The sequence below is a fragment of the Augochlora pura genome, chromosome 1, assembly GCF_028453695.1.
Source record: "Augochlora pura isolate Apur16 chromosome 1, APUR_v2.2.1, whole genome shotgun sequence".
NCBI classification, from domain to species: Eukaryota; Metazoa; Arthropoda; class Insecta; order Hymenoptera; family Halictidae; genus Augochlora; species Augochlora pura.
Window position 1 is genome coordinate 19302693 of NC_135772.1, and position 21164 is coordinate 19323856.

At 37.8% G+C, this 21164-nt stretch overlaps 4 protein-coding genes across 4 annotated transcripts in view; 2 read left to right on the forward strand and 2 right to left on the reverse strand.

The window, feature by feature from the left end:
• The first annotated feature begins 42 nt into the window (after window positions 1-42).
• Window positions 43-2290, forward strand: LOC144469199 (uncharacterized). Its single transcript, XM_078179202.1, has 3 exons — window positions 43-355; window positions 473-697; window positions 1002-2290. Exons 2-3 carry the CDS (start codon window positions 473-475, stop codon window positions 1917-1919), a joined length of 1143 nt encoding a protein of 380 aa, XP_078035328.1. The 5' UTR covers window positions 43-355; the 3' UTR covers window positions 1920-2290.
• A 37-nt stretch (window positions 2291-2327) lies between these two features.
• On the reverse strand, window positions 2328-5529 carry LOC144469204 (8-oxo-dGDP phosphatase NUDT18). Its single transcript, XM_078179215.1, has 4 exons — window positions 5032-5529; window positions 4255-4783; window positions 3548-3653; window positions 2328-3467 (listed from the first exon to the last, which is right to left on the reverse strand). Exons 1-4 carry the CDS (start codon window positions 5135-5137, stop codon window positions 3228-3230), a joined length of 981 nt encoding a protein of 326 aa, XP_078035341.1. The 5' UTR covers window positions 5138-5529; the 3' UTR covers window positions 2328-3227.
• A 1008-nt stretch (window positions 5530-6537) lies between these two features.
• Window positions 6538-9589, forward strand: LOC144469970 (uncharacterized). Its single transcript, XM_078180757.1, has 4 exons — window positions 6538-7008; window positions 7078-7138; window positions 7216-7435; window positions 7552-9589. Exons 1-4 carry the CDS (start codon window positions 6667-6669, stop codon window positions 7940-7942), a joined length of 1014 nt encoding a protein of 337 aa, XP_078036883.1. The 5' UTR covers window positions 6538-6666; the 3' UTR covers window positions 7943-9589.
• A 675-nt stretch (window positions 9590-10264) lies between these two features.
• Window positions 10265-21164, reverse strand: part of Sk2 (Sphingosine kinase 2) — a 28288-nt gene continuing 17388 nt past the window's right edge. Inside the window, exons 3-7 of the mRNA XM_078180643.1 lie at window positions 13841-14209; window positions 13501-13748; window positions 13196-13291; window positions 12488-12627; window positions 10265-12035 (exon numbers count right to left, since the gene is read on the reverse strand). Of these exons, the coding sequence (XP_078036769.1) occupies window positions 11847-12035; window positions 12488-12627; window positions 13196-13291; window positions 13501-13748; window positions 13841-14209 (1042 nt within the window). The 3' untranslated portion in view covers window positions 10265-11846. The remainder of the gene's footprint in view (window positions 12036-12487; window positions 12628-13195; window positions 13292-13500; window positions 13749-13840; window positions 14210-21164) is intronic.

Genomic DNA, 21164 nt, shown 5'->3' on the forward strand with positions numbered 1-21164 from the left:
CAGATTTCTGAGCCCTTTGCCCCTGGCACGGTGAGGCTACTACTGTGCCCACTTAAAAGCCCTTTATAGATGGCATTGTCGGCATACTCTGTTCTGCGAACAGAGACTCGATCAGATTCGATGTTCGGGTACAATCAAAGCAACCCTTTTATTATCTAATGACTAATGTATTAAACAATATTTTTAAGAAATGTTTGTAAATAATCATCTGTGTAAATATACACATAATGAACAGCCACAGTGAAATAACAGTGCATCACTTATGTTGTTTCTCCTAACAACTCGTCGAATTCAAAAGAATTACAAATATATAATAGCATAGCTATTGATACTTTTAAAATATCCATATAAAAATGTACGTATCTTTTTTTGAGAGCCTCGAACAAGGGTCTCATCATTTTACTTTTGATACATGAATATAAGTTAGAATTTGTACGACATAAAATTCTATAATCATATTTTCTGTTCGTAGATGTTTAATCCTGTACAAATAAAACATGAATACATAAGTATAGAAGATGTTAATATTAATAACAGAATCAATGTATCATTGGATAATTCCTCGTATCCGTTCAATGGTGCTGGCGTCGAATACAAATACAATCAATTACCACAATTTTGGAGTCATGCACAGTTGTCCAACGAGATACAATCGAAGACTGAAATTCATGGACAACAAAATTTGTTTCAAATGGAAGTGGGTTTTATTATATTGCTTCGTAAAGTGTATAATTTCATACAAAAATGCTAATTATTGTAACTGGAGCTCTTACTATCGTTCGAATGTCCAAATTGGAGTACATCGTGTATTCAAATATATCTACATAATTGGATACACTTATGTCATTCATATCAGAAAGAGTCAATATGTTTAAGCACTTAAGTGCTCTTTGGACAGTAAGAGCTCTAATTGAAACTCAAATTTCATAAGTACTGTAGTTATTAAGATAATGACAAGCCACACACCGTGATATACCACTGAATATTTGTAAATGTTTCAGGAAAATGATCCCACCGCATACATGAAAGATTATATGCAAAACGGTATGATGTTCCAGACAAATCAGGAAATCGGTGCGAATCAGAATCATACGACTCAACGATATCACGTAAATCCTACTCGAAAGCCTGAACATCCACAAATTCCCCAAGAAACGCAACAACCGAAACATGTAAATCAAATGATAACTACGTCCGAACCGGTGTCTTCGATAAAAACGAACCGTCCCGGGAGACCGCCGAAAACCTCTTCCGAATTGAACGTAGGGAAAAAATTTAAATGCCAGTGCGAAATATGTTTCAAAGAGTTCGGGCACAAAAGCAACTTGTTCATACACATGAGGACTCATAACGGGGAACGACCATACAAATGCAGTCAATGCGAGAAGTGTTTTACTCATAGCGGGAATTTGGCAATCCATATGAGAACGCATTCCGGTGAACGACCTTACGGCTGTCAGATATGTGGAAAAATGTTCAGTCACAGTGGAAATTTGTCGACACATTTAAGGACTCATTCGGGAGTCAAACCGTATAAATGTAGTATTTGTGGTAAAGAATTCAGGCACAGTGGAAATTTATCCATACACGAAAGGATACATTCCGGAATCAAGCCATTTCAATGTAAAGTTTGCGGAAAGGATTTTTATCACAGTGGAAATTTAACAACTCATATGAAGAAGCATACCATAGGTACTTATGCTAGTGTTAATCAGTGCGAGACTAACGACGATCCGGCGATGCCTGCTACAGTAAACTTTAATGATACCGCATCTTTAAATGCATTTGCAAATAACGTACCATTAAATTCATCAACCGATATAAAAGTGATATCTAATGCAAGCAACATTGTTCCTATAAAACACGAAAGTACTGATGAAGGAATAACGAACGGTATTGAAATGTTAACATCAACTTAAGCATGCATTGACTATACATGCATATATATGCATGTATTAAAATATACAGAATTAATCAACGACCATAGCCATAAGAATGTCTACAAATGTATAAACATATATTTTTGGAATTACATATAATTTCGTTCACAATATCGTTATGTAAAATACAGGATATGTGCAATTTCAGATAACATTTGTAATGAATTTATTGCTATAGCATAAAATTATACAATTGTATAATAAGCATACTTTTCCATTTCAGATATTTTATTTACTCAATTTGCTAAAACATTTTACTATTAGTTTCCATTTTATTGCGAACTATTTATTAACAAACAATTACTTTATTATACAACTGAATATGCTTTAAATAAATTTGTATATATCAATGATTTGTTAACATATTTATTCTGTTCATAAAATGAATAACAATTCTTCTACATGCATCCAGTTACAAATAATATTTCTTGCCGTAATTGCACTTCGGATTATTCTATACATTATTTTGATAATGTATATCAATAATGCAACATAAATATATATATATATGATATACATATTATAATGTATTTGTGTTATGAATTATTCTTGTATATGTGTATATAAATATTTGTGCTCAATGAATTTCAAGGTACATTGAATGTACTTGTTTTATATATTATCTATTTGGAATGTAAATAATAACAATAGTCTCTGTTTATATTTCATAATGTATAAAAATAAATTTCTATTCGATACACGTTGTCTAATACATTGTCGAATTTCACTACGAACAGTTTCTGAGAGTTTAATGCTCCATAAAATACTACTATACTGTAACTTTTAAGATCGAAGCAGAGATATAGCAATTTTTGGTAACAATTCGAAGTCCTTGCAGTTTCTTCGCAAATAATACAAAAACTTATATAATTGGCTCGAATTAATATTAATTTGCTTACGCTATATATATAATATATACTTCCGTGAATAATATACGAGATATATTCACGTCTGTTTAAAAAATCATTGGTATAGACTAGGATAAACGTAAAATCATGATTATAATTTTTTTTCCTGTTCAGTTAGTCATTGTTAAATGCTGATACTAGTTAATATAATAACTGCTTTATGGTATACTATAATCGTAATTTCATAAATTGAGCTATTATTCGCCTTTATAAATGAATTTCAAGAGTATTTCAAATAATTCGTATTTATACTTGTGGTTTGTTAATCGTGTTAAAGTCCGTTCAATTTTATATCTAAAAACCACAAGTTAATACTGAGTGCATTGGGTAGAAAATCTCAAAATTGTGCGATGTATAATTCCGTACACGTTCGATTACTTTATCGTATAACGTTTAAAGGCAGCGTCATATTTCTTGGCAAACGGTAAGATATTTTTGTGGCTACGTTATCGGGCAATTCGCGCCAAATATACTTTCCGATAGTAGGTATATCCTCCACGGGAAGCTTGAACGATACCAGCAATGTTAAACAAAGTCCATCTCCTTCTTGTTCTCCGCTAAATTCTACAGACAATATTCCATGCGGCTTGTGCTGCGGAACTCCGCTGCCAAATAGTTCCTGCAATAATAATTTGATAAAAATTTCATTCTAGTTCTGTTCACGTTGTTTAATTTTATGCACAAGACAACACAACTTACTTCCATGAAATTATGCAAGGTAGAAAGGAGACTACAATTTGGATTAATTTCACAAGTCGGCAAATAAGCCAGTTCCGTGTTCGATACAAGAACGTGTAACTTGTTCCTGTTGATAAAGCGTATCTTCAGATTTTTCTATATATGAATTACGTATATCATTGTTATGGTTAATAATTAAATATTAGCACTTGTTGTCGAGAAATTCATTAATTAATTTACTGACTTTAGAATCCATTAGAGATATAAGTTTGAAAGATGTTATTAGAGTATATTATTTAAAGTTCCAATCGAAGATATGTTAAGAGTACTGGACGATTAGGATTGAGAGCAAATAAATCAGAAAATGTACAAGATAATTAGTATTAAAGAAGTGAAATTATTGTCGTAATTGTATATGTACAGTGCATGTGCGTGTCGTGTACCTAGTTATACTCCAATCTAAGCCTTCATCCACAATCATAGTCATAGTCAGATTGTTGTTGTTCTGTTATGTAAACTACCACCAGTGACCTTATACTGAAAGCGCAAATACTAAAGAGAAAACAAGCATAAGCAATAATATATACAGGGTAAGCAACAAATTTTAATAATTCATACTTGTCCAACAATAGGAATGTGATTACCCTGTACATATGACAAATAAATTTCAAATAAAACATAATATAAATTATAAAAGAAGGTATTGTTTCAATTGTATGTTAACTCACGTTGCTCTCTTTTTTGAAGTAATTACAAGTCTCAGCAATAATTTGTTTAATGACTTAGTAGCTGGAATTAAATTGGGATAGTGCAACGTATCCTTGTTCATAATATATGATTTTGCTTTTTCTATTAGAGGAACGATATCATTCGCTCTGAGGGTCAGATCGCTTATATTTTGCACCCAGCTAGCTTGCAACGATTCCTTATTTGCTTCCTCTAACGTTTTCAGTTTACCACCAATTATCTGACCAGTGAAAACAAACCGAAACCATGAACCAACCGCACATTCGATTAATATCAGTGTTTCTGGCTCCATTACAAGGCCCGTTTCTTCAAGAACTTCCCGCTTAACAGCATCCAATAAATTTTCATCGGGTTGGACTCTACCAGCCGGTAAATACCATTTACCATTGCAACAGGCTTTCGCTTCCTGCATCATCAATACATCTCCGTGTTCGTTTATAACAACAGCAGCAACAATGTATGCCACAGTCTTTTGACAAATGGGCACATAATTGCTGGGCGTTTTCGATCCTAAAACATGTATTATTTTTTCAGAGACCGTTATCAATGTAAATACGCTGCAAACAACTTTTATATACACTATCAATTCATATATAAATCGGTGCTATTCTTAATAAATCGTGTAACATATTTATGACGTTTGATTAGAATGATTGAAGTATCGTTTGATCGAAGTTTTTGAATTCGCAATGTTCGAATGTAACAAATAATATTTCAATGCAATTAGAGTAAAAAGTCGTGTAAAATATATTTTTTACCTAATACGTCAGTTTGTGCGGCATGGAGTGCTTCGTGCGTGTCATCGATCTCTAAGGAATTCCCAGATAATAATAGTTCGATTTGTTTCTCGACAGTTAAAGACATGTTGCCGGGAACGTCGCACAACTTTTAATTTATGTATGAAGGATATATCGAAAACTGTATATTAAATATAACGGATCATTCCTGCTGTCCTAACCATAGACAAGGTTATAAACAAAGTGAAAGTGTCAATGAACAGACATGATTTAATTAGACGTCTGCATCCGGGTGCAATTTTATCTATGCCAATTCTGTTCAGTCGGACCACTTGCATTCCTATGCGAATCAAATTCCCTATGCGCTTTAGGAATATCGGCCGTTATGTTTCTACCAGATCCGTATTTCGTTAGATAAAAGTTGAAACGATTCGGTACACCGAGATGCGAAGTTACTTATAGAAAAAGAAACAAAAAATTTTAGTACCGATTTAGAATGACTCGTAAATGTATTTTTGAGACCTTTTAAAAATGATAAAATCGGAATGTTGACATATGTGCGAAGGATTATGCTCAGGTACAACTATGTTTGTTCGCCCTCGTTGTTCTCCCCTCAAAGGAAAGCGGTCAGTAAATGTAGACATATTTACAACCTGACACGCATTCGACTGTCAACGCTCTATTCCTCTGATGAAGGACTTTTGTCTGTATTCATTTATAACCCTAAGACCCTTGAGGGACGTCGTAAAGACCTTTGTTCAATCCGCTATTTTATTGCTGGTAATCTTATTCATTGTTCCGTTACCCAGATGGGTTTTATTGCTGTTTAATATAGCATTCATTCGTATGCTACCTGGTGTTTGAATAATGCGCCTATCCCGGCGATGGGTATTATTAAAATAGCGGCAATCTGGGTTCTCTCGACATTATGGAAAAATTCTCTTCATTGGTTTTCGGATATCCGCTTCTGATTTACTACTTCTCCTTTTGAATTCAGAACCCTTCTCCGAAATTTCCGCGATTCAATACAGAACGATATTATGTTTTATTACATACACATCTAATTAACCTTGCCTTACCACAGTACAGTTACGGGCCCTACTACTGTTCATTTTCAAGCCTTAGCTTGATCGTTCGACAAGGGGCGGTATAGAAACTTTCTTTGTTTTGATTGGCTGACGGTTTGCTACTACCGAGGCAGGACCCGCCGTGGATTGGATGTGCAGTAAAATGATGGGGGATGCGCGGACACTGCTCAGGTAGTAAGTAAACTGTCTCTGAGCTGGATATCCCCTCCATTTTACTGCGCATACAACTCGCAATAGAGCCTATCTCTTTTTTTAATCGTCAGCCAATCAGAACAAAGAAAATTTCTACGTCGAGCCTCGCTAACGATAAAGCTTGTGGATGGAGATATGTTAGGAGTAGGGCTCGTTACTGTATCAAGCTAGTGCAAGAAACATCCGTAGAGGGCTACATGGTTCGCAGAACGAATGGAAAGAGTGTAGTCTACGTACGCTGCTTGCACACTGCACATTGTGTGGTATAGCATTGCTGCGTCTTTCAGTAGGGAATGAACAGGATTTAACGAAGGTTCGATAGTAGTTCATGTGAGATTTAAGTGGTGAATTAAGTGGGTTTGTAAAGCGTAACCAGATGTCTGAATGTAAAATGACATCGATGGATTCTGGAGTGGAAATGGGCAACGATTCGAACGACAGTTCGATCACGCAGCACGAGAATCTGTCGGTAAGCCAGATGAGTACTGTCAACTCTACTGTAGCTACAGCACCAACAACAACAATAACAACCTCGTTGACAACAACGTCTAACTGCGAGAGCGGATCGAATACTTCCTTTATTCTAGCGAAGTCTTTCAGCTCGTATTTGCCGATCTCGTCTTTCTCCACGTTTCAAAGCTCCACAGATATCGAAAATAATAAAATTTCGTTGCCAATAAGTACGTCATTACAGCACAATTACGAAGCTTTCCACGAGGTAATATTATTTCAGTTAAATGTTAAACAATTTCTGAACACATTTTTATCAACAGATTATTTGTTACAGAGTTTGAAGCTGCAGAATCTTCCGTGTGCGTATTCAAAGTCCGCAAACGTTATAAGATACAGTATGTAATTTTTCAAAGTGTATTTTGTGCGATGTATGTAGCAAATTATTTATACGTGTATTCTCTTTTTTTTCAAGAACCTCATTCTGGTAAAGTTAAATCATTTGTTTCGTCGCCAAATCGTCGTGATCGATGTTGGCCGTATTACAGTCAAATAAAGAAAACCACAGGTGTTAAAATGCAAGTGGCAGCAGGCACGAATAATACAGAGGCGATGGAGAGGATGTTAGACAATGGAGTATCTCCAAATGTTACGAATTCAAAGGGGCAGACACCTTTGCACGTTGCTTGTAGCAAGTAAGTCTTTAAATATGTTAAACTAATGCTTGAAGTTAGCTGGATGCTGGCGCAAGATTGATACTTGTGCCTAAAGTGCCAATATAAGCTATAATTATATTTTTTTGTATCAATAGTGGTTACGCAGAAATGGTGGAGTTATTACTGAGACACGGTGCAAATCCCAATTCTCGTGACAGTGCAGGCAACACTCCGCTACAGTTGGCGTCGCTGACTTGTTGCGTGTCTGTTGCATCACGTCTCTTGAAAGATGTTGTGAAGTTTGTGCCTCAAGACAGAGATTATTACAATACGCTGCAATTGTCGCAAGAGAAGTTAATGTTATTTCCGAATATATATACCGATTCTACAATAGGTAATATACAAAGGGTTACAGAGCAGATTCATGAAATAATTAATTTGTTATTAAGTTATCTGCAAGAACTAAAGAACTCTCAAGACCCTGTAGAAACGTTGAGTACATTTTATTCGCGTTTATCATTGTCAAATGCATCCAAGCAGATCTAAGACAGCACAAAAGACTTGTTGATTAATTTGATCTCTCTTTATATTACGAGTTAAATGTTTGCCGTCGTCGTATTGTCAATTTCATTGACAAACTACACAGAATGCGGAATTGATTAAGAGAGTAATACCTTATTTTATCAATTATGCAGCAATGAATTTTAGTTGCATATTTCATATAATTGTGGGAGAATTTTATTTTCAATTTTCACGTTGAGTAGCGTTTAAAATATTTTACTTAAAAGATCGTAAAAATTATAACTGAATCACATCAGGAAGACTGAAAATACTGTTAAAAGTCCATTATTAAACTTTAATAATCTCTTTGTAAGTTGTATTTTCTTGGTTTCTTAATTCATTTTTTTTTAACAAATGTTCTGAAGCAAGAAACATTCGTGTTAAATATATATATTTAGCACAGATTACTATCGCTGACGGTCATAAAAGAAACTAAATTTTAGGATGATCGTAAATTAATTTATTCACTTATTAGTTACGTAAGTTTAACTCGTAGGATTTTGCAGAAATCATTCTTTTACGTTTGAGTAATGTTTTTAACAGTTCAAGACATAACTTTTTTCAAATACCGACGAAAGCTGTAAGCCGAAAGGTTTATTGTATGTAGATATTTATAAGAAAGAATTGCTATATGTTTTTTTTTATATTCATACTCTAATGCACACACATCTTTAAGTTTATATTATTTGGTACCGAGTAAGTGTAATTTTCCGCAGAAAACAGTTTTTCTTTAAGTAGCATCATTGCTGCATCAGTTTGTATTTGTTTTCTATTTTGCAGCTGAATTGCTACTGTATAAAAATGAGATAAACTATAAGCACTACACATTTATCTGTTTGAGTATTCTACTCGAGAGTGTGAAATTTGTGTAATAGATTAATCTATGTAACGATTGCACTGATATTAAACTTGAAAGATGCAGTTCGCTAACGTGGAAAAATAAACGGTTGGCAGAGCCAACTTTTCCAACATTTGGAATAATACAATTGTTTTAGCACACTTTACGATGGAACGAATGTTGAACACACTACACACTTTTGCTGCATGAACATACAATATTTAATTAAGACAAACTGTACCAGCTAGTACCAGCTCTTCGTTTGGAAACGGAGTTATGTAAATAATTTCTGTAACTATTTCATACTTTCTGTACATATGTAATTGTCTCATTAAAAATGAGAGAATTACTCTCTATATATATGTCCCTATCAAAATGATAAAATTACTTATGTGCAGAAAGTATGAAATAGTTACAGAATAATATATATATATTATATATAGCACATATATATCTTCCCCGTAAACTATCAAACATATTGAAAGGAATTATTGATTTTGTACACTAATATTTTACAAAGGCCTTTAATTTCTTGTTACTATGTTTTTGTCATTACTAAGGACTACGGAGGACGCATTATCATTAAACTGCGGATGTTCATGCACTTATAACATATTTTATCGAAAATCGGTGCAACTAAGTGTTTGACCTGTTTATTGACCATTAACATTCGTAGTCCGTTCGACATAGAAGAATAGAGACTTGGGTTATTATTCTAACTAGCGTTTAAAGTGAGGAACATACTACTTTTCTTGTACTAAATATTAGTAATAAATAAATTATAAATTGATACATCTGAACTATTGCGTTTTTTCTTAACCCGTTTTCGTGCAAGGTGTTTCGTGTACAAACAATACAGGAGTCATTGTAAGACATATTATATGACCGAACAAGGACGGAGTGTGTTTCATGCGGTTTTAAGGATCTACAGAATAATAATCTGTTTTATACTATGAAATTTATTATCGTCTACAATTATTATTCTGTTCAATAATTTTTATTAAAGTCAACATTAACGGAGGATTTTCACTTTTAAAAACATTAACGATTATTTCCGCGAAAAAGTGCGGAATAACAAAAGTACATATACATGGACTTTTTATATATACACTTTTTAAGGATGACAAATAAGTTTCACTTCGAGTGGCAACGGAGCATATCTGAAACAAGTGTGCTACTAAACGTTCCTTTTTAATTAAATAATTCTTCTAATTTACAATCGGCGAATTCAATCTTTTCGTATCATTAAAACTGGAAAACAGACAAACGTTACAATGTTGCTTACTAGCGCAATTGAAATTTAAATCAGAGCGTTGTGTCTTCTGTGATTGTCTGTGAATTAAAAATGAAACTATTTAAATATTCTCGTTCTTTACAAAATTCATTAAATAGAAATTATTGCGATTCATTTTTGTTTTAACAAAAATAGTAACCATTTACAAAATTCATTGTTCCGCACAGTACAAAAATTAACATAACGGCACTTATGCATAATTTATTAAAGTTGTAATCGCTTTACAAATTATGTACGAGCGTGTTCTATACATTCGTAATACAGCCTATATAAACATAAAATTTGGCATAAGAAGGATAATTAAAAAAAATCATATATTAATAATAGACGATTAACCTCGCGCGTATCTTGGCACAAATTTACAATCGCCGGAATTCTGTGCAATATAATTTATACAAAACTAATAAATGTCACGTTTGCACGCGTTCAACAGAAATCGTTATTTTTTTGTTGGCGTGCTCGTGAACTAGGAAACACAGAAAAAAATGCATGTCAAAAGCTCTTTTTCTCGATATCAAAGTGCGCAATTCAATAACAATATATAAGATAACTTTGCAAGTATATCTTATTATAATATAATCATTTTAATATCTTTTTTTCTAATACAATATCAAATATTTTCTCTTGCGATTCGTAATTATACTTTATTTACAAATATTGTTTACGCAATATATCTATATGCTCATGATTAGGTATGACATTTTTAAATATGTCGTATGCTACTTCGATAATCATGATATGTTCTTACGTCGGATAATGTAGTTAACAATATTCTAAAAAAATACTTCAAATATGAGCATAAGACAAGAAGCTATTGTAAACTCTAAACTCGTACCGAAAGACTGACTTTTTATTTTCTCATAAATAGTAAATGCGACTCGCTAAATATACAATATATGTATGTATGTATGTATAAGATTTGAGCACTATTGCTGTAAAATCAATATTGTATCGCTGACGCTGGACCATGTAACAATGTATCTCTCCTTGCCCATAAAATGCATTTAAGCTACAAAATCAGTATGTTTGTACACAGAGCTGTTCTGACTTATTTATTTAGTCCTTGTGCTGTGCTAATATTGGAAGCCACAATGTATTAGCTATAATTATATCAGGAATACAATGCACTCTACCCCTGACAGAAAGCATTCAATCAAAAAGGGGAAATAGCAATTGAAAGAAAATTTGTTTGATCAAATACTCCATAAGACAGGAGTGGTATAATATGCGAGAACGAAAACAACCGAAATGACTTTTTTAGATAGGTAATGAAAAAAAGAAATTTTGCGGAGCAGATCTTCGTACCATCGGCTCTACAATAGTGCTTGTTAACTAGCGTGAAGCCGGTAGAATAATTGTGCGAAACTGCCCGAAAGGTAAATCTTAAGCTAACGAATGTAATTGAATTGTTACCAGTTAACGAGCACTATTGGAAAATGATATCGGCATCGATAATATTAAGCGAGACAACCGTTGAGTTTGTAGAAACTATAATGCACGCGGTGCATCGTTTCCATGAAATGAAAAATACATTGGATACATGGTATGGAATGATTTTCGTGTTACATTGACAGTCTAGAATATAAACCTATCACCGCTTTTAGACTAAAGTACCAATCCCGAATATACATTAAATATATTAATACAGTATTGTCGCCTCGACCATACTACCATAATAATTGAACGTTCACGTTCTAGGATTGTACCATTTCATTTTTTCCTTTGCTAGCTCCTTACATGGTTGACTGTCATTTGTATCAAGGAGACATAACCGACGCTAAAGACGGGAATATTTCTGCCTGCAACGGTCCATAGTCTACTCGTTCTCCATCGACGGCTATGTGACCATTTACGTCCTCCTCTGGTTCTATTCGAAATGCCTTTACCGGTATCATGTCGATGCCAGAACGTGTTAGATGGGTACCATTACTTAAACCCAACAGGAACTAATAGGCACAACAAGCACTCTTTAAGACAATGTAATCACAACTATGGTAAAATAGAGATCTATATGTCAACCCCTTCACAGTCCACAGAAGCATGTCTGATTCTCCCAAAAAATGATACATCTTTTCTTTCTTCATCACAGAAGAACTTTCGTTCTTCAAAGAATGCATTAGTGATTCTCCTTGGAATCATTATACAGCAAAAGGAATTTATTCTGCTTGGAATGTCAACTGTGAAGAGATTGAACTATAATACTTTGTTCCTAGCGATATTCATATTGACTTTACTGTTTTTTTTCTCTGCAAGCGTCTATATTAATGAAACATTATGATTGCAATCAGTGCTACCAAGCCATACAACTTTGGCGGCAGCGTAATTCTCTCAACAGCATGTTTTCATTTGGGAATAAATTACAGCGGCCGAAAGTAGTGTATTTAATTGGGCTATTTACCTGAAGTAAACTGACTCGTGTAATACCGGCTTTAACTATTATGAGCCAAATAATACCATCCGACAACTTGGCACGGGGCGCGAACATGTAATCCTGGCCCAAGTGTGACTGATACGCCGCGTGAACCATAACAAACTCGCCTGAAACACACAACAGGTTTAACCTTGAGCAACTACCCTTGGCCACGATTAAAATCGCTCGATTATATTTCACGGTGATTAACTACTGTAAATTCGTAAAATGTCCTGCCTAAATGCTTTCCTTCGCGTTTCGCTTCTGGTAAGACAATGCTACTACGCCGTGGCAAGGTGCGCGCGTATATCATGTCCAAATACGGGTCATGGTGAGCGAAGCTGCTCGCATCAATGTTTGTCCTTGACGTTCTGCACGGTTTTCAGCACGAAACAAATGCGGCTGCGATACCATATCTATAATGGGATCGCGCGGACGGATAAAGGCGTTGAATATGCAACAATGCATAGGACGTACGCATGCTTCGGTAAGAAAAGGACTGCGGTTTGAGTTAGCATCGCTTAGACCCGTTTCATGTTTGCATGGTGCGCGATACGAGTACGGTATGACAAGGATTCGAAGAGGACAGAATAAGATAAGTAAATGCTGCTTGAAATTATCCAAGAATTTCTACAATTGGAAAACGAAACGAAGTGTGATATTCTCGTTGCGGAATTAAAACCAAGAGTTTCTCACCCTGAATTTGCGTCCAGGAACTCGACACCTCTGACGTCAGAGCAGGTAGTCTCGAAGAGGGGCCATACATGACTTGGTTGACGTTGTTCTCTGCATCTTGATTATATAGAAACAATTATTTCAACAATTTGAATAGAAGTAACATTAATCTATTATTTTCTGTTTTCCAAGCATTTCAGGGTTCTACAGCTTATTTCTTAAAACAACTAGAGCAAAGTAGATGTTTGGTACGGGTTGATGAAACGAAGGGGAACTTGAAGCGTTGCGAAGGAAGACCCTAATTGGATGGAAAGTTAGGTACCCACCGATTTCCTCGGTATCTGGCTCGACGATGCTGTGATAACTAGAAATTGAACCGGTGCTAAAGTAAGTTGACCTCGCGGAGGTCGTTGAATAGAAGCTATCTAGCCTGTGCCTCCTCTCCGCGTCTGTCTCGAGTGTGATACTTTCGCTTATTATCTCGCTGTCGTCACAGCCGTCGAAGTCGTCCAGGATTGCTGGATCCGCGTCGAGCGCGTCATGGTAGCTCTTCGACTCGCTGATCTTGCTACACCTGAAACGGAAGTGGTAACAGTTACAAACGTTAGACATTGTAGGCAATGAAAATTAAATTCGATCTCTCTACGGTTAATGCAAAAGCTTCACCTATCCAAGTCGTCGCCGTAGCTCCTCGAGTGCGAGATCTGGGTGTCTTTCACGTAGTCGTTGTAGGCCTTGCCGTTGCCCAGGTTTTCGACGGACGGTACTTTATCGCAGGGCAAGTACGACACCTTGCCCCTGTAGGTTCTTAAACCTATGAGACGAGCGACGCTCCAAACGGTGAATCTCTGGCCACCTATCGCTCGCAGACGTTCGCTTTCGATGTCAATGTCTGCCAGCAAACCCCAGCCGATGGATAAAAACGAGAATAGAATCTTATTCCTGGTTTCCACGCGCACCAGGTCCATCTGCGTGCTCTTGTACTTCACCACGGAGAGGGCGCTGATCAGGAGGGGGTTGTAGTCGTACGGTTCCCTGAAAGAATCATTAGAAATATGTATCTATACTATATAAAATTGTCACGTTAGAATATATATCCAGGCCAGAAGACTCCAACTTTTATCTAGCAAGTCCTTATGCATAAAATCATACACGTGTTGACCAAATTTTTGAATTCCGGTTGCTATTACACAGGAGCTCTTGCACAACCGCAACGTTGACCACGCTTTCCGTCAGCTGCCAATTACCATTCGCTTGCCTAAATCGCGTTACTTAACTTCCCGAAGTTCGCCGATCGAATCACAGGACGCCGCATTTTAAAATAATGAAATGACGCAGAGCTCCGGCGCCCATCGCAGAGACAAACACCCGTTAAACGTCGACGCGACGTTAACAGGGCTTGATCGTAACGACGTCCGTGAACGGTTTCTGCTTGCAATTTTCTGGGTCAGTTTTCCGAACGAATCGTTCACTGTTACATAAATAACCGACGCCGGTTCTTCCGTGGCCGAAAACGGGCGAGAGGGGTTGATAATAATGACAATCATCGATATCGGGATTCCCGTCGGATGCTGCGCGTGTACTTTATACTGTCCACCGAATAAATGTATTTTTTGCTCGCCGCACTATAAATACGCGAATAGTTCAAAGGTGATTTATCGAATTTAAGAGCAGGGCCAAGGACGACCGCGGAATATTCATGCCGACGAATGGCCGCGTTGTAGAAACCCGCGTAGAGTTTTACCGTCGTACTGACCGATAGGCTACTCCGCGCGAGCAACAAGCAAAAACTCGACTTAATGGACCTTAAACCGGCGTTATAAAAATGGCGATGATGGATAGATTCGTTCGGACTTTCTGCGACTTTGATTGCAACGGATCCTTAAATAATGGTACTTATTCAATCGTTTCCAATGAATTCATTCTTGCTGTGTGCTGTGCTTAGATTCGAATGGACTACAAATTCCGTGGACTTTCAGCACGCGTTGTCTCATAAAAATAACAAGCACCGACATTATTTATTCACGGAGATACTCTGCCGTTTCCATCGGAATGAATCATTAAATAAAGATATCTGACGAATCGTTTCCGAAGGATTCGTTCATCGAATTTCAACCCTTGTCAAATAAATGATGAAAACATTCGATCAGTGTTGCTATATTTAGTGTTAAGTTCTTTGGACTTCTATGTTTTAGTATGCATCGCCTTATGAAAACGGAGACCAATGAATTCCATTAAAATTCATGCGATTCCAATGGATGCTTGAATAAGAAATGATCTTGATCTTTCAAAGGTCATTCGATCAGCGTTTGACACAATAAAAATTCTCTTCAATTGTCCTTCAGCTTGTAATAAAAAAAAATAGAACATTTGGTAGAGGAGATATGATTATTTATCTAGTAGTATCTACTATTTCTAAGTCGTCTATTTTTGTTTATAAACCAAGGGACAATTAAAGAGAATTTACATAAATTAGCATAAAGAGTCGGTCTAACGGCGACGTTCCGGGGGGGACACGTGCAAATCGTCGTAAACGAAAGTGAAACCGTATCGTTGGCATGCGTTTCGTTTTCTTTGTTCCGCCAGTTAATTATGCATTTTATTCGTAAACGTGTTTGACCTCCCTTCCCGATTCCGTGAGCGGGCGGGAACGCAAGAGGAGTTCCGCAGTCCGGTGATCGCAAAACGGGTTTCGCCGTTTCGTAATCGACCATTTTAGAACGCCTCCGTCAGGCTCTGCACGTGCTTTTTTTTCAAGACAGCAGATGCACGTCGGGCGAGCTAAGCAGATGCGAAATCATCCGACCTTGATACCGTTCGAGCCAACCCTTTCCCCCCTCGGGGGAAACTCGTCCGTGTTTAGCTTGTCACTTTTTTCAGCCATTTTCGGACGGTCGCCGTTGCATCCGATGGAAAAAATCGACTTTACGTCGCGCTGTGTTCTGGAAACTGGGGCAACTTGATTCAACCACCGCATACGGGGTGGTTCGCGCGCACCGCTGAAAACTGCCGTTGCATCGGCCGCACCGACGCTCCGGCCCGCTGTCTTTAATTTTGCCTCGCTGTTTCGTCGCGATTGCTTCAGAAAGCAGTACTTTAAAAAGATCCGCGAACGGTTCTACCGTTTCGTAAAACCGTTTAACTCATTCAGTCTTCGCGTAATATTGTACGCGATTCTTTGCGTCGAAGAGCATTACCAAGACAATGTTTCGCGATGTCATTTAACCCTTTTCGACCGTGCATAAAATTGTACGTAAAGTGTAGTAACTTAATTTCTCGGTGGAGATACGTAAAAGCATTGCAACGGTAATTCGCCAGGCTGCGAAACTCATTTCTACTTTGTAGAAATTTCTTTTACCTTGCAGTTAATTATTCTAATTGCCGGCCGGGTCGTGATCCACAATAAAAATTATCGCCGTTCGTTTACCTGCTCCTTAATGCTGATTAACGCATTCCTTCTTTTTAGAAAGCTGCGCGTAAACGATCGTAAGCTTCCGTAAAATTGTTCGGTTGCGACACGAGACGTTCAGCCGGTTTCCACAATAAAAATTATTACAACGGTAAAACGCGTTTGTCCACGGTGTTTCACGGGAATATCCACTTCAAGAGCGAGCGAGCGCGCGCGCGAAGCCGCGCGCACACAATCGACGCTTTATTTTTCCACGTCGGTGAAAGCCGTCGTTAAAAATGTTCTAATTAAAAAGACGGCAGACAGGAAGTTCCGCGACGATTCCGCAAGGCTCCGCCGATAAAAATAATAAGCCAATTCGTCGCGATAAAGGCGTTACGTGCGCGGCGACGAATTTTTAAGCATGAAAAAAAAAATTTCCGTTTCGCAAAACGGTTTCCTATTGTTTCCAGAGAATTAGAGTCGCATCGATATCTGGGTCATTAGCGACGCGTCGCACTGGTCGACGTCGGTTAAAAGGAATCACGGGGCCGTTCGGTTTTCAAGGATACCGAAAAGACTTTCGCGTTAGGAGTTTGCCTAAAGAGATACGCGTGGTTTGAAAAATCGCTGGGAACAATGGAGAGAGAGAGAGAGAGAAACTTCCTTCGCGCCGGTATTTGATTTCAAAGATATATCCAGTCGAAAGTATGGCAGCTACGAAGCTTGTAATAAATACTCCTCTCTAGACTATCGCTGTAGATATGTTATCTTTACAAGCTCTTGCACGGAAAATTCATTGTCCAGGCGGCTGATAACATCGGGATCTCGGTGAACAATTTCGAGTACTTTCGAGAATAATTTCGATTTCTTTCGAGAACAATTTTAAACGTCGAACAAAAGACCGAACTGTCGGAAAAGTTTACGAATCTCTTCGATCGCGAGAAGTCACCGGACCTCATGCGTTTATGCTTCGCGAAAGCTTAAAAAAGAGAGAAGAGAAACACGTGCAGGAACATATATATTTAATACATATTCATGGTACTCGTTTCACGTATCGCGAGCAGTCCTTTAATCAACGAAAGATATCTTTGCTTTGGTCTTCGTAAAATTGAATATGAAAATTCGCGGTCTATTTTTAAATTCCGTGCTTTGCTGTTCAACCTTCTCGACCAGAATTTTGTCATTGGTATTTTATTCAGTTTTCGATTAGATATCGATAATACTAAGCTAGAGATAGTCGTATATCGATTATGGAAGCTGGGCAACGATATTGAAAATTAGGCCACATGATAACTAAAGCTAAAAATACTTGGACTCTGTTATTTTAATGACCGTCATTATTACTATTATTAAAATAATAATAATAATAGTAATAACAGTAGTATATAGTCATTACATTGAATTAACACGAAATGGTACATTTATGAGTATTGTAATAAAAAAAATATCGCTGCGATAAATATATCCCGTTAGGACCGAAAGGGTGGAGCGGAAGGTTCGTTTTATCTATCCATTGTTTAATTGCTGGAAACACGGCTCGATCAGGTATTCACGGTATTTACAGTACGGCGCTGTATTATTCGATTAGGTGAGTTTTCTTTCCGTGCGGGCCGATAAAAGTGTTATACAGCTACGTTAATAGCGATCGCTTACATCCGATCGCGTTGTTCCGAGCGTTACTGCTCGCCCCGTTCGCGATCTTTACGGCGGAACTTCCCGAAACTGCGCTCTGCTTTTTCGCGAACGGAAACAGGCCAATTGGCGGAAAAGTTCACGAGGATGCGAGGCGAAATACGGGAATGGTATGGTTCGCGGCAGTTCGGTACACACACACGATTTAGAATAATGTCACCGGGCTGCTGGTTTTTCCTCGAAGAGAACCGTCTTCGACGATTGCCACCAGCGAGAGCCATTCGAGAAATTTTATTGTTACATTCTCGTAATTTATCTGTTCGCGACATTTATTCTGCTCGACCGAGAATTTTTATGGAGCATAAATTTTTTCTTTGCCGATTGTCGTTTGGAATAAGTGTTAATTATGGAAAGCAATAAATCGATAAATTATGAAAAGCGAATAAATCTTGTTCGAATGAAATTTTACTGGAATAAAATCTCATCGGATAAAAATGTTATTCGGATAAAATTCTGATTCATTCTTATTCGATTGGATACTTATACGACAGCGTCGTATAAAATTATATTCGACCGGTCTTTCTCTCATCCGCCTTGAATTTTGGCCAACTCCGCGCTGAAATTCGTTCGGTCTCTTCCTGTTATTTTTACAAATATCGCCGTCTCGCTTTTGTCGCGATCGCGCCGGTTCAATTATCGCTCGCTTAATAAAGAATAATTTTATCGGCGTACGTAACACAAGAGAAAACATTAACTATCCCCCCGGCGTTGCGCAATCGGCGTCATTCCGCTCTGTCGTAAAATTCGTAACAAGGAGATCGGACGAGAAAAAGTCGCGTTACATAAATTCGCCGTCTCGCGTATTCCCTTCGCGAAACGAATAAAACGGATTCGTCGCGATTGGCAAAAATTGTTCGATGCTCCGCCGATGCGACTCTAGACATTTCCTATGAATGATTGAAACCAGAAACTATTTTACCTTGACGGCGATAAGAAGTTTGCTTCGTTCACAGCCGAGATAATATTACGATAATAGAATGGCACACGGATTCGATTGCAGCGCGACATGCAGACTGCTGAGTCGATGCAAATAGATGCAATCTAAAACAATGGAGAGATAAGGAGAACTTGGGATCGTCGATCCGTCATTTTTAATTGAACGAAATTATCGACGGAGAGGCATTTTTTACAAGATCGATGTGTTACAAGAGAAAATTGTTATTGTGCAGTATTTATAATCTCGTGACAATTGGGCTGAAAATTCGATGCATTTTTTGACAAGATTTTAAACGATTTGAAACGATACGAAGATCCAAATGATTTCAGTGTACGGCTATGCTATTCTTTTATTTACTAAGATTATAAAACAACGGAACGACCTTCTGTTTGCCATCGGTATCGCATAGTGCAAAGATCTAGATAACAGGCCTCGGATCTGGAGCGTTTGCCGCTTTGATTTCTGCATCGATGTACGAACGTGCATCGCGCGACCCCCTTCGCTTCTCCCCGACACTTGTTACACACCATTGATCGATAAATTAACGTCGGTTATTATTAGCAGATAGGAGATTAGATAATGAGACTTCCTGTTGTCTCCGACGGCCGTGTTTTACGCGAACTCGTGGCCGCGATCGTGAACAATGATTCAGGCCCGCTCGATACGGCCAGTCCGTGCGTATTGTGTCCGAACCCCGCGTCGGTCACGTGCGATTATCTACTCACGTAGGTTACCCAGTTTTTGCAATAATTTGTGAACTATCGTTTCCGGCTGTCCGGCATAATCGTGCGGGATCGTGCCCGACGATACCAGAGACGGCCCCACGTCCGTTGCAAACGCGAGCAGATTCGAAATATGTATTGCTGGCTCGTGAGATAATTGATATTCGATCTTTGAACTTTGATATCGCCGGGATTATGCTTTCGAGGGCGATGCAACAAATATCTTTAACACATGATTTTCGACCGCGAATTTATAGATTTATTCACAGAAATTAGAGCCACGATTAAAGCTGTAATTAGAGCGCATAATTAATTATGTGATTTATTGTGATATTAGACGAAGAAGGAATAAAATTGAACAGCTTCTTCGAAGATCATTATTTAGAAGAAAAATAATTAGAAGAAGATTATTGCAACTCTTGTCAGAAACAGCAGAGCCAAGATTATCGACGCGTTCGTGACCAGCTGTCGCATACGTTATGTATAGCGTGATGATCACGATTTTCTACCTTCCCAAAGAACATGAAATTAATTTCACGCCTGTTATTAGACAAACTGTTCTATTCGTAATTTTTATAAACTAGGTAACTGAGAATTTGAGAAAATTCAGAGCAGATTTTTAGCAACTTTAAAAAAATCGAATTTCGCCTATAGTCTTCGCGCGACAAGAATGCGCAACTCTGTGTTTACGTTCCCCCTCTTACCGCGACAGTGGGGCGGCTAGTAAGTAGGGGTAATGGAAACGCAAAGACGCCTTCTTGTCGCGCGAGTACTATAGCTGGTACCCGACCTCCAATTGCTTCTACTCATTAAAAATCAATAAACATTCCTATAGAAAGCCATTCAATACAATCCATTGACTATATAGCAGACTAAGATCGCGCAATGCCCCGGTCTATAAACTTCATTTAATCGCAGCCGCGTCCAAAGAGTTTCGCCGGCTTTAAAGAGAGCCATCGATCGGCCGTGATTCCAGTTGAACGATCGAAACGCTAACGATATCGCCCGACTAATTAAGTAGTTGGCACAGGATCGGCTACGGCGGTTTCGTCCGGCTAGAGTTTCGAGTGCACCGCGGCGGCGGGGGGAGGGGACAGGGCTTCGGGTCGATTCGGTCGATTTATCGCCGGTTTATAGCGGTCGTGCCGGCCGTGCGATAACTCGTTACCAACATGAAATTATGCCGCAGACATGCCTCTCTCAGTGTTGAACTGGTCGCCGGCGAGCAACGGTGTTTGTTGACTGGAA